The sequence below is a fragment of the Battus philenor genome, unplaced genomic scaffold, assembly GCF_028537555.1.
Source record: "Battus philenor isolate CCGP_79_NKW_IND1 unplaced genomic scaffold, ilBatPhil1.0.hap1 SCAF_19, whole genome shotgun sequence".
Lineage (NCBI taxonomy): Eukaryota > Metazoa > Arthropoda > Insecta > Lepidoptera > Papilionidae > Battus > Battus philenor.
The window spans coordinates 2268252-2282781 of NW_027181681.1; the positions used below are offsets into that span (position 1 = coordinate 2268252).

The 14530-nt window shown below is 37.6% G+C and overlaps 1 protein-coding gene across 2 annotated transcripts in view; it reads right to left on the minus strand.

The window, feature by feature from the left end:
* Window positions 1-890: 890 nt before the first annotated feature.
* Window positions 891-14530, minus strand: part of LOC137921291 (oxysterol-binding protein-related protein 9) — a 91382-nt gene continuing 77742 nt past the window's right edge. For both annotated transcript variants that reach the window (XM_068763958.1, XM_068763957.1), the window contains 7 exons: window positions 12337-12443; window positions 9415-9500; window positions 8206-8392; window positions 6689-6948; window positions 5269-5491; window positions 4626-4853; window positions 891-3309 (listed from right to left, as the gene is read on the minus strand). In XM_068763958.1, the coding sequence (XP_068620059.1) occupies window positions 3199-3309; window positions 4626-4853; window positions 5269-5491; window positions 6689-6948; window positions 8206-8392; window positions 9415-9500; window positions 12337-12443 (1202 nt within the window). In that variant the 3' untranslated portion in view covers window positions 891-3198. The remainder of the gene's footprint in view (window positions 3310-4625; window positions 4854-5268; window positions 5492-6688; window positions 6949-8205; window positions 8393-9414; window positions 9501-12336; window positions 12444-14530) is intronic.

Genomic DNA, 14530 nt, shown 5'->3' on the forward strand with positions numbered 1-14530 from the left:
CAGCACTTTAGCCCACTAAACTCATAAACATCCACCGCTGGACATAAACCTCCTCCGTAGTATTTCAATAGGACCTTCAGGAATCCACCTAGTGTGTAGAGATCTTAGGCTGCGTTTAATCTTAAGATCCCAAACGACCATCTGCTTTGCGCGCTAGGTGGCCCGACCACCGCTACTTTAGTTTGCTAATTCGTTGGGCTATATATGTCACCTTTGTTTATCCACGTATCTCATTCCTGACACGATCTCGAAGAGATATCGCGAGCATATATCCCTCTATGGCTCGTTGAGCAACTATAAGCTTACCAATGAGGGCAGAAGTGAGCCGATTATCGCAAATATACAGGGTGATTGGTTATATAGGTGTGAAGTTTCTTCCTGCTTCTTCTCCACAAATATAACACCTTGCGAAGCAGAGTAGAGTCAAAAATTAAATAGATCTATAAAAGTTCTATAAACTTGTAATTTCGAATGAATTTTATTTTTATTGTTAAATTTGTCTATAGCGATATATATAAAAAAAGTTATAAGTGAGGGTAGAATGAAAAATGAAAACAATAATTTATATCTTTATTTAAATATACAACATTGTAATTATATCTATGTAAATTAAATAAGTCTATGTGATGGGATATAGGTCACCGCCCGTCACGTCGCGGCCACTCGGCGGACCGGTGCTCTGATCGTAACAAATTGATTTCACATAACCTAACTACATTCGTTCAATTTTCAACTTTAATACAAAGGTCAAAGATATTGATTTCAAATGTCTTCTGACAAATGGAGAAATTTCCTGCCTGTTCGTTGGTTAATTGTGGGCCGTTCATAAAATACTTTTGAACAGAAAGGGGGGATGAATGGAGGGGATTTGCCTGTCTTTATGAATAACATTTTGTCAAATTTTGTAAATTAATCTAATTTGCTTACTGCATCTATATATAGAATCTGTATTTCACTCTGACCATTCATTATCATCATGTGAGCCGATAGACTGCTACTACAAGGGATATCCCCCAGAGACCGCCATGATGTGCAGTCTCGCAGCTATGTCGTCGGTCCACTTAGTGGGGGACCGGCCCACGCCGCGTCTACCAGCTTGTGGTCACCACTAGAGAGCCTTTCGAACATGAAACTCTTTTTGAAAAGTATGTCTAAACCTAGACACTCAATGGAAGGCATCGCCCTCACCCAAAGATATTTATGGGGGGGGGGGTATATATACTATAATCGCCACGCTTTGCAGACGGCTAAGCGATCGCATCGCCCATCATCTGGAAACTTATTTGTGAGCAATGGCAATACTATATAATTAATTCACAGTGTGAAATATATAAGGATGTATCGTGGAAATCGAGCCTACAGCCTTCGATCGAAAGTGTCTATCGCTGGGCTACCACAGCTCAAATTATAATTCTGTATTCTTCACATGGAACTCAAAGTTCAGATCGAAATAGTTGAACTTCAATATAAAAGATAGACACTTTGAAAAGGTGACATTAGAGTGGGCATAAAACTTGACAATTACAGATTCTATGATTATAGATATCTTAAAATATTTTATAAACGCTTGGATCTTTGACCAATAAAGTTTTTTTTATTCCAGATACGTATTTATTTAAATTTCATAATTATAGTATAGATTTTTGTATGTTTATCCATAATTTTCAGGAATGTCTAGTCTTTGAGGTGAAATATTTGTAAGGGGAGTTGGTGAAAGTGTAATGTGATGTGGAAATAAGGGGGAAGTTGATAAGTGATATTTCAGTTTACGTATTTTATGAAGGACCCTTTGATAAATTTTCTGGTAGTGACCTCGCGAGGGTCCTAGCGATCTAGTCCACAAGAATGCTGGTGACTTGCTGTTCCTGATGGAATATCCTCCAGATGTCGAGATTTTCATTTTTTTATATTTATAACCTTTACATGGCAGTTTTTTTTGTGTAAGGCAACATTTCAATGTAACAATCAACAATCTATGATTTCAATAACCTTTACTTTCTAGATTTTAAATATGTTTTAATAACGCAATCGTCTTATGTTCTACGCCATAAGGTTCATATTCGCAAATGTTAATTACAGTACAGTGTGTTTAGATATTGGTCGGGTAGGGGATTGTCAACGGTTCCATTCACACCATTTGATAAAGCAATACAATAATATATGTACAGATAATTTGATATAATGATAACAAATTAAATACTCACATTGTTACGTGTAACAAGATTTCATTTTTATATATATTTAATTTAGTCGACTAAACTGTGTTTATCTGTTGCTATTGACATTTAATTGATATAGTTAATGATAATTCATTTCAATTGTAAATTCAATTTAAATACTAATTCATTTAAATAAAAAAATCGTTTTGCGTATGCCTGTACGAGTATAATACAGTAGGTATAAATTTAACTAATTATTCAGTAATAAAAAATATATAATGATTACTATCTGTCCGCCTATTTGGGAATTTAATTGAATGTCTAAACCCCCCATAGGGGTTGCATTTCATAAAATCAGTTTTTAGCTGACATCTACTCGGTAACAGGAATATTTCTCTCGAATTTCAAATCTCCAAGTCTTATGGTTCCAGAGATATCATGATGAGTCAGTATATAAGTCGAAATCGCATATAGTTAAGAAAAATGCGTTAACATTTCGGCCAGCATTGAAAACAGAAATTCCGATAAGCGAAATAATAATAATATGTGCGCTCATTCCAGAACCTTCCACAGTCAATCTAGATTTATATCAGAGGAAAAACTATTTACATCATTTTGATAATAATTTAGATATTGCTTCGAAATAGGCCATTGAATGTCTAAAGCATGATAACGTAGTTTCATAAAACATGCGACTTACGATTTTATTGCAACACGCGTAAGAGTGATATTGATGTGAATATAATACAATGACAAGTAGCTTCGGTAAGCTAAATTTATTTATTTGATGCAGATGATAAAAAAATCTTAATCAATTTACAGATTTTAATATTGAAATATATATTAAAGTAATACAAATGTATCAGACAGTAATATTTCGTAGATTTGATACTGGCACTCGCCAAATTCTTCGCTAAGCGACAAACTTGAGTCACAGGTTGTACCCCGATGGTATTAATTTAAACTGTTGTGTAGGAAATTCTACCTTAGAGCGTCGTGTTTAAGAGTCCATTGTCGGGTGGCGCGCGGTGGGGGCGCATTACCTGGCGCTCTCGGCGTTGTTGGGCCTGCGCTGCGGCGAGCCCGAGTCCACGCGCTTCTTGAGCGGCGTGTTGTACTCCCAGCCGTCCTCGCCTTTTGGACTGAATAGCTGCAGCATAAATTATATTTAAGTGTATCTGTTACGGACGGCAAGCATTGCCGTAGGGCGGGCATAAGCGAAGCCTCTCCCCCCGCGCCCCGCGGCCTGCGCCGAATGTGCCTACGCGGAACCCAATCCCGCGTCCCACACTTCGAGATCTCTCCCACCAGCGTTCAGGCCCGAGTAAATCTAACCCCCGGGGTACCGTAACCAAGCACACTCTCTCTTGGACACGGTACCTCGTAACATAGCATAGTTAGTTTGTAATAATAAGTTGTAGTTTGTGTGAAAATTGGTGTAAATACGTAGTCGTTATATTTTTGGTGTGAATTCAGTCAATAAACGTGTTTGTTAACTTCATCGTCTCACGTGTTTATTTTCGGAGATAATCCCACGTGTCACGCTACAGTAATATCTATGTAAAAAGCGTCTTTGTGGAACAAGAACGAAGGCGCAACAGTACCTTTGAATGTGACGTGCGTGTCAGACGTGGCAAGATATTTTTTTGACCTGCCTCACATGTGTTACCTGAGTGGCATTTGTCGTTTCCACGTGTTCTAGTGTGCAGGACGTAGAGGACACTTAGCCAAAAACCCATTCTAAAATAGCGAACGTGGAGGCTCCCTGGTAGCCTTGGTTCGGGTTGCCATTTACTGCAATTTCACAAGATTGGGAGACCGTCCAGCGCCTTTATTGCTTAGAAGGAGGCTTTTTGAGTTAACTGGGCTTCAAAGACCCCTATATAATACTCATTAAGGCTCTGACCCAACGGTTCCCGAGATTTTTGGACCTTGATTTGATCGATTGCTATCACTTGACTATTACTATTATTTCTGAAAGTGTTAGAAGTAGCGTTTGCTGTTTTTTGCAGATCACAAAAAAGATCTTATGCGGCTCTTCAGTGTGTGGGGTAAATGTCGTGTTGGATATATATAAATGAGAGTGTCAACGTCTGAAGTCGTATTACAATCTATGCAATGGGGTACTCAAAACTCTCGACTAGATTTAGCGATTCTAACGCGGATGATGGATTCACGTGTGCTAAAACCATCGAGGGTTTCAAAGGTAGCTTACGAAACTTATACGCCGAAATGAGTTCCAAAAAAGCACTGCGTGGGACTGAGGAAGTTTTGAGTATAAAGGGTGACCACCGATGGGGTTTTGGTGGATAAAGACTTACTCATAGGCCTGTCCTCCTCTCAAAGAGAGTGGGATCACTCCTCAATAAAAAAACATGGGTGAATAGTTAGTTCCTGAAGTTTGTTTGTGTTGAATCTGTGATTTGCCCCTTGAGGGTAGTGAGTCATGTGCGAGAGCATGCGTACCTGCGTGATCCACTTGTCGCCTGCGTCGGCGCGCTGCTTGGCCGCGTCGCGCTGCGCCTGCTCGAGGCGGCGCTTGGCGGCGGTGGCGGCGTCGGTGTCGGCTGCGCGCAGTGCGGCGGTCACGTGGCGCCACACGCGCCGCGACTCGTGCGCCGCCTGCCGCGACACAGGCGACACGCGCTTGCGCCGCGCCTTCATGTGCGACACCTCGAACACCACCTCAGTGCGCTGAGGACAAGAAGTTTCTACAGTGGCAGCTTGACCAGAGCTCGCACAAGTTGCGATCTCGATTTTTATTATCTTATATCACTGATCTTAAATCATCGATTATTTTAACAATATAAGTATGTTCACCGGCTCGGAAAGCTAATTTACTTAAAAAAGCCGGCCAGAAACTCAACAGATATTCTTTCTAAATGAAATTTAACACTTTTTGATAATAACATAGTGTAAATTTTAGATACAAAACTAAATCAGTATAAGAAAGGTCTAAGATATCTTGTGGAAATTTATTATATATACATACACAATGTTGAATTTCTGGTCAGTGTTTCGAGCCGGTGGTAGCTAACTACTTGTAATATTAAAACTTTCGGCGATACAAAAGTACGTGAACATGTAAGCTTGAATATCGTGAACTCACCCCGGATTCCGTCCACCTGCCATCCATCCTGGTGTTCCATTCACCCTGCGCGGTGTAGTAAGGTTTCTTCTCATTAGCGGCGAACACTTCACAAGTGACGCGGTTCTTCTTGCCGCCGTAGAACGGCTTCGTGAGGAACTCGATGTTCGCTCGATGGCCGGTCTGAGGGCACTCGATGGCGACCTGGCCGCCCAGCTCGATCCAAGGCACCGTCAGAATAGACCTGGAATATTATGATACAATTCTCATTGACTATTGAAATATATATATATATATATATATATATATTTATATATATATCTCTTGACAACGTTTTAAACGAATGTATAAAACATATAGCACAAAATATAACATAGAAGGTTCTTAATGCGATTTAATAAAAACAACCTTTAGATGGATTTGAAAATATTCGGAGTCTAAGAGGTGGTAATAAGTAATTTATAAATAGTGTATAAGAGACAATAATGTATCCACTTATGTAGTCATCGTTACAGACGCCCCCAAAAGATATCTATGGGAGACATACCATAGTGGTTACATTTGGCAGGCAGGTTGGCGATCGCAGTGTGGTATTATATATAGAACACAAAGCACGCTGCTATCCATTCTATGTAAACTTGTTCGTGAGCAGTCGAAATCACATAATTAATGCAAAAAGTGTAAGTTACATAAGATTGTATCCCGGGAACAGAACCCGCGACCTATGATCGCAAGTACCAGTCTTATACTGCAGGGCTACCACTACTAATATAGTACTCTACTAACTCTCTACTACCTAATAAAACATAATGAATTTAACTAATTATCCTTTTACTACCTTTTACTCAATGAATGACTTTTCGATCCCCTTGTGGATGATCCATAAAATCTCTTCTTAATGAGTACCATTGGTGGAAACTTTTAAAGTATATATATAAAAATCATTTAACACGTATATATTTATATCGACATGCCTCATTATCGTCACCATTTCAGCCAGCCATAGGACGTCCACAGTTGGGCATAGCCCTGCCCCGTAGATTTGTGATAAGATCGGTTGTACTCAAACTGCATCCAGTGTCTAGACACTCTAGACGATTTAAATTGTGTCCATGCAAAGTTTAATTAAGCCAAGGTCCCATTTCGATCTGGTCACTAAATGATTAAATTGATAATGTATCTGACAGATTCCCAATGGATGAACCGATGACATAGTCAAGACTGCGGGTAGCGGAAGACCGATCATCTCGGCGAATTTTGGGGAAAGCCTATGCCCAGATAGGGTATATCAGCTGATGATGATATGTGAGGGGTTCATATAAACATTAGAATATATACTAAAAATCTCATATTAATATTTTTACTTCTTCTATCAAAAATAACTCTATAAATTTTAATTTTAGGTCTAGTTTAGGTGTAAGAGCCATGCATATATGCTCACCGTCCGTATCCATTGGGAAAGGTGACCGTGTACTCCTCGCCGAGATCGAGTAGGGTGACCACGCCGCGGCCGATGTTGTGCACGCCTATGGACAGACCCAGAAACTTGCTCTTGGTCCAAACCCACGCGTCGAACTGAATGCGCTTGTTCACGTGTTCCGCGTAGAAGGCGCTGATGGGCGGGTGGTGGGACACCTGTTCCGCAACGAAGGACAGCTGCTCCGGTGAACACCATGGAACCGGTCCATCACCTACCTCCTGCTGAAGATTGAAGATACATTACGAACTTAATTATTAGTATTCCTTTCAATATTTGCCTATTTATCCTTAGATATTAGGAACAATGCGTGATTAGCATGTCTCATTTGATTCAAGTTTGCGGAAAGAATAGTTTGCAGTCAAAGTGAAAGTCATCTATAGAAAACAATGTTACATGTCTGATTTTTTATCTCTGTTTTTCATGTACATGTCGTGTCGTTGGCAATTCTTCTTTGTTAATATCGTTTCTATCGCGCGATGCCCCTTTTATACGTTTATGCGGGGAAACTACTAGCACCATCTGTCGACACCGGCCGAAACTCCAGAGTGTCAACATATATAATATGTTGACATGACCGCGTTGTAAAGTAGCTGGATTATTAAAATTAATTGTTGATAATATATGAATATTTGAAGTGGAATACAGCAAAACCTCCTTGTTAGCACTTTATTTAGTAAGTTTTCCACTATCCGCGGATTTCAAAATCCTCCCTACTCAATTTCTATATTTGTCTCTTAAAATTTCTTTTTAAAATTAAATTTCTTTCGGTATCCAACCTAATATCCTATTTATCCTTAAGGAATTGCTTGAATCGTAAGATGAAGATTTGACTGAATTCAACTTGGAGTAAAATATTAAATTCACAGGAACATACTCTGAAAACGTGATATTTAATTTTAAAAATCTTAGTGAAGGTTTAAGAATGGCAATTTTTGCGATTTATTTATGAAAATTCCATCTATAGAAGGAAGTTTTATTTTTAAGAGACAAATTGCTAATGAATGTATCTGTCTGAAATGACGGAGCTTTTGAAAATTGTCCAAAAATAGAAAATTTTTAAACCGTTGTTTAAGCCTTAAACATCGATAATTAATCAAAATATTCAAAAACTTCAATTAAATTGATATTTATATATATATTTTTTTATTTTATCACCTAGGAACGGATTCCCTTATAATCTCATACTATTTCGTATTCCCGGTTTCTCTATTCGCTGTTTATTAATCGAACATATATTCCGCGAATAAAGAGCTTTTGAATATAAGAAGATACTTCAAAATAGTTGTATTAGAAATGTGTTGTAACCAATAAAAAAAATTCTTTGGCTTTTATAAAGCTAACATCACTTTAAATGTATTTGCGGAAGAAGCCTTCAGTTCTGTATCATCATTTCAGTGTTTACGAAGTATTAATATAGTGTATAACAATGTGCATAAAAAACAAAACCAACAACATTTCTTTTACTTATGGATAAGTACTTTTTCTGTGGAGGAATTATGCGAGTCGTTGGCGCCGTCCAGGTCCCAATGGCAGCGGAACACCTCGCCCAGTATTGGGTTGTAAGGCTTTTTGGCGACCTGGGACTTGCGGCCCGCATGGTACGAGCTGAGGTACCACCGCACAACCTGCACCATACGCTCCTTCGGGCTCGGCATGTCAACTATTCTGGAATGTGAACACAACCTTTTATCACAAATCCTAACTCGTGATAAATAATCTAGTATAGGCATCAAAATAGTCACACTTTTCTAAAAACTCCACTGATGTCGTTCCACAACCACCGTATTCGTCTGATTTTACCCAGTGCTTCTAGCTAGCAAACTTAAAAGGCCAATGCGGGAATATCTTGTTGACACCATTGAGGAGATAAAAACAGAATCGCAGTGTCTTGGAGGCTATACCGGAAAAAGAATACTTCGACTGTTTCGAGAACTGGAAGAAGCTTTTGCAAAAGTGCGTTTTCTAATTTGTTCATAAAAATTAAGTTCTCAATTTTTAAGTTAAGTAATTTCATCCTCTTCAATGATATCACCGTCCGAGAATTGGATTCTGTTTTTAAAAATTCACCTTGTTTTTTATCACAGCATTAAATGCTGATTCTCCTATAGAATCTAGTAATTAGCACAAGTTAAACCGAGAGAGACCGGTCTAGTTAGTTTCAAAACCCTCAAGAGATGGCGGGAACATCGTTTTCTCGTGGAATCCAGTAAAGAAATCAAAATATTAAAAGATCTTATAGTAAGAACGGGCAATGGTTTTATCGTGCGATTATCATCAAAATCAATGAAGACACCAAAACAATCGCGCTACAAGAGACACGATGTGCACTTGTCCAAACGCTTGTTGTCCATAAATACTTTGTTAGCGTATAGACAATTTATTTTATAATTGACAACCTGTTAATACAATTCCTCATCTTAATCAAAAGCAGATAAATAGGAAATACGGTACCCGGCGATAAATATTGCACATGAACATTCGGAAAGAGACAATGGGCTAATTTCGGCTTCGTAGAGCGTTATCTCTTTCGCACGAAATACAACGACTGACAAAACGTCAAATAGGTAGTGTGGGACAGAGATAGTGCTCTACGAAGCCGAAATTGGCCAATTTGTCTCTTTCCAAAGGTCGATATGCAATATATGGCACCGGGTATTGTATATTTGTGATAAATATGGTATACTAACTTGACGAACTGGTCCGGATGTGCGAAAGAGTCAGCGTACATCTCGAGCAGCGATCGCCTTTCCAATATAAACGTGGGAAGCACAACCTGCAAGTCAAACTCAAATTGAATACCTCACGTAGACAAAGTATATATATATATATATATATATATATATATATATATATATATATATATTTATATATATATACATATATACACTAGCTGATCCCGCAAACGTTGTTTTGCAAAAAAAATTAAAGTTTTTAATTAACAAATAAAAAATAAGGGTTAATCGTAGAGGGGTGAAAATTTAGGGTTGTATGTATTTTGGTATGCTGTATCATAATAAAATAAAAACCAAAAAATTAGTTAAAAAAAAAATTAGGGGTGGACCACCCTTATCACTTAGGAGTATGGAAAATAGATAGTAGCCGATTCTCATACCTACTGAATACGCATATAAAATTTGGTAAAAATCAGTCAAGCCGTTTCAGAGGAGTTCAAGTTCGAAAACCGTGACACGAGAATTTTATATATTAGATATATATATATATACAGGGTGGAATCAGGTGCACAAGCGTCAAAGGGATCATTGTACATCTTATTTGTCATCCTGTATAAAATTATTACACTGAAATATGTAACATCTATTTTTTTTCTATTGGAATACGACGGGTCAATTACTTCTGGCAGTGCAATGTCTGCAGGAACAGATAGTAAACAATGTTTCTTTTTAATATATGGTAGTTAGAATTTTGAAAAAGCTTTTTCTTACTAGATTAGCGATACGTTATTATATCAGAAATCATTGATGTTTTTAACACGTTCTTTGCTTACGTAGTCAGTGGTGGCCGTCAGTAAAGTTTCCCTTTAGGCCTATTAAAATATCATAAATCTTAAAATTTTCTAAATTGTTTTTTGCTTAAGTGTTTTTATGTTTTACTCAAACGTTACTTGGTTATAAAGGAAGAGAATTGGATCCATTACATATGTTATTTTCCATTCTAAGTTTTTAAATTTTTCAAAAACCTACTTGATATGGCAAAGCTAAAGGGCCACGCGGGTCAACTAATATGAGATTTAGTTTTACAGCACTGTCCAACGGTCTGTAATAACAAAACGAAAACCCTCGCAAAACGCGGTCATCATTGACTGACACGGCTTGAACTGAAAGTCTATATGTCAATCATCACTGACCGACAGGGCCTGGATTTGTTAAGATGTACTATACATTAATTGAGAGCAAGTGAGCTATATATTACCCTTTTAAAGCATCTATTTTAAATCAACCTGTCTATGTCAACTATGTAATTATAATATTTTCTTCTGCTTATGCCGCTGCAGTGGTATGCAAACAATGCATGTACATCTTGCTGAGACCGGATCCCACGGATTTGTAGCGAAATAATCACAGTTGTCAAAATACTTTCGCTTATCTGTCAATCCATAGGTCTACGCATGCGCAAGAACTAAGCGGCGTATGATTTGTAGGCGGTTGTCAATACCGCGTCTCACGCCGAAAAATATTATGACATATAAAATGGCGGATGGCGTCAAGTGACGTATGTGTTATTTAAGAAAGCCAAACACTGAGTAAACACTAATCGGTGAGAGAACACTAATCGGTGTAACATAACTCCTGAAGATGCCCCGTGGAGGGGTGAAACACATGTTGAGTAATTTGGCGGTGGCGGTTGTGTGATTCGCGTTGTTTGCCGCATACGCATTAATCAGCGGGCTGGCGTGCGGTGCACTTTGTTGCACGACTACCACTGCATGTGCGGAAGTGGCTAAATATTGGTCCTTTTCTTATTTAGGATGGACTTCCGCGAAGTAACGCCTGATTCATGATGTTGAATGTTTAATATGTACAAATGAGTGGCGAAAGTTTTATATAAAAAATATTTCATTCGCATGACAAATAATTTATTACGGCGTTGGTGTATCTGAAGTTGTAGGCGGATGACTTTTAAAATAAACTGTGTCTGTCTTTCATCTAGACGTTTTAATTTTTGTGCTCCAGCTCGTTAGGTGTTGTTTCTAACATTGCCTACCTAACCTGTTAATCTCCACCTATAGATCAATGTTACCGACCATTTCTGCCTCCCCGTTACAACAGCTAAACAATGATTTTGCGTTCCCTGTAATAAGGCAGAGAGCGTCATCGTGATGTTTTTTGGGGAAGGCATATGCCTAGCAGTGGGCGTCTACCGGCTGCACAGAACAGAAACGAAGGTCGAAATATAACTCTAAAACTTTTTTACTGTACAAAATATTATTTCGTAATTATATTATTGTAGGTAACTTAGTTGTTTCATTTTACTATATTTTATATAATACTAATAATATTCACCTATCCCCCGATTTACACGGTAGATACGTTCCTGAGTAAAACGTGTAAATCGAAAATTAAAAATTTTCAAGTCAAAACCGTGTAAATCGAAATACTTGCAGAAAATGCACGATTTTGCTATTTAACAGTTGTGATTTTTTTCAATAATTTTAGGTGTACACAGAAATAAAAATAGAATGCATTGACAAGTTAAAATATTTAATATATTACAGAAAAACTCTTTTTTTTATTTAATTACAAAACAATAAACAGAAGAACAAAAAATAAATTACTCTCATTCTTTTTTTCTGAATCAAAGCTTCGAATTCACTGTCATCAATCGAAGTTATTTGTGCCGATTAGATGTTTGAAGCAGAAATATTTACATTACGAGAGATGGTAATAAAATCGGTTATTAAAACAAAAAAAAAACTTATTCGAAAAACCGTGTAAAAGCGAAAACGTGTAAAACGAGTACCGTGTAAATCGAGGGATAGGTGTATATTATTGTATCCTGCTGTTTTAAGTATCTAGACTTCTAGACGTGTCTAAGATAAATAGATATATCCATGTTTATATTGTAAGTTTATTAGTGTAGTGGTACCGTACCTTTGTGAGATCCATGCCAATCTTCACCTGGGACAGCAGGTGCGTGACAACGGAGCCGTGGTTTTCCATCGAGCCCAGGTCGCTGTCCGACTCGTCTTCGTAAAGCGCTGGAACAGACGTTCCCTAGGTTACAACCGATACTTGTTCATGCGACATTGTCATACACCAGTAGTGGCCAAATTGAGTCGCGAGCCACATGCGACTCTTTGAACGATTATTTTTTTTGGCTAGGATTGATCGTCGAATTATTTCAATATTTAAATTTATATTATCTATGTCAGCTCCTGGGAAATCGAAACAAATTAGTAGTGTAAATATTTATTATTATTATTGCACCATGAAATTAGTGAAATCCAAACATCGATCATAATTAACTAACCGGCATCTTAAGTATTATTAGCAGTGCTGTGATATGTGTGCCATTATATCTAAATTCAGTACCCAAATTTTGTACCTCTGTTTAAATAATTTCAATAAATATTTAATTTAAATTTAATTTAGATTTTTGTTTAAAAAAAAACATTCCCTTCCATGTTACAAGATTCTATTTGTCTGTAGCGAATGTACTTGGTCGTAATGCTCCACAGAACTCAAATATTTACAATTATATATATATATATAATATATATGTATATATATATATATATGATATAAATGAATTTACATTATTATCTTTTTAGATCGTCATGAAAAGAATGCCAGAAAAGACCATAAATTTAATAAAAACGAATCGAGCAAAGCGATAATTGAATCCTTCAATCTAAAGCTTCGAGTGTTCCAAAAGCTCTCAACTTTTTTCGGTGATCAATTTCATTATATCTTTATTTTATGACGTAACCCAGATCAGATGCCTTTCTGAACCTTGACACAGAGTCCAATATTCCAACATCAGAAAATTTTGATCTAATAAACCTTATATCCGTTCGATGTGAGGACATCTTCAACTTTTCTTGACCGATATTGACTTGTCATGTCGTGTTATTTTGGTTGTAATTTTATGGAGCTTAAATAGCTCGTGCGTGAAAATTTTTAGAATGAAATGGAAGTTTCTTGGTGTGCTACTTTGTAAAGAGCGAATCATCGCAAAGGATTTCCGTTCATGTAAGAATTGGTTTTCTATAGCCGGTCGCGTGACTCAATCGTGTGTCGGCGTCTACGTTGGTGAGATGTGTTTATTTACGGATGGCTGTAGGCGATGTTACTGGATATTATAACAAGGGCTTACGGTGAAGTAATCAAGTGCAGTAGATACTGCCGAACCTAGCGACATAGCGAAGACAACAGTACAAGATATTGTAGCAGAGAAACGTGGTCCATTGACAAACTCACTGTCGCTCAACCAGTCATGGAGTACAAAGTATAAATAAATTTGCTGTGATATAAGAAGCAAAGGTAATCAGGAATATAGATGAGGAAAGTAAGGCGATGCATGAATGCACAAGAAGATCAGAACGAGAAGATTTTGTGTAGGATGTGAAGAAAGAAAGAATTTTTGAGGGAAAAAAGGAGCAAGATTAAAAAAAAACCTTGAAAAATGAAAATAAATTAAAAAAGAGACACGGTGAGAGTGAGAGAGTCGTATTTCCTTAAGATCGAATCAAAAATGAGAGTATGATCCGCAAATGAACAAAATTAACCGACACAGACGAACGAATTGATTAGTTGAATCCGCAGCGGGCATATCACACAGCGCGCTAAACAGATAGCCGCGAAGGCAGTAAGTTTCTGCAGTGCAGACCACGGAACGGCCAGCGCAGCAAAAGACATCCTTTCGCAAGGTGGATAGGCGGCCTTGTTAAGATTGTGAAGACACTAGTTGCAGGCAGCTTCCAACTAATTCTATAAGAAATCTCTAGAGGAAGCCACATATAGTGTGTGGGAATACACAGTACAGCAGTGGACGTCATACAGTTAGATGATCATGGTGTCCATGATGTCTACAGGAGTACAAGATCCAACATAATCCCTCGGCAATCGTTTAGTCCAAAATTTTAAACAAGTTTGGCCATTTTATGATAAAAAAGACTGTAGAGGGACTTATTATTCAGAGTAGGCACACTACAATGGGTATCTCTGTCTCTAATCAGTTAAATCCAATCCAATCAAAAAACAATCCAGAAATTGTTCAGGATTGCGGCGGACGGAAAGTTTGTGGAGAACTACCGCATCTGTAACTCTGATTTATCCTTACTTG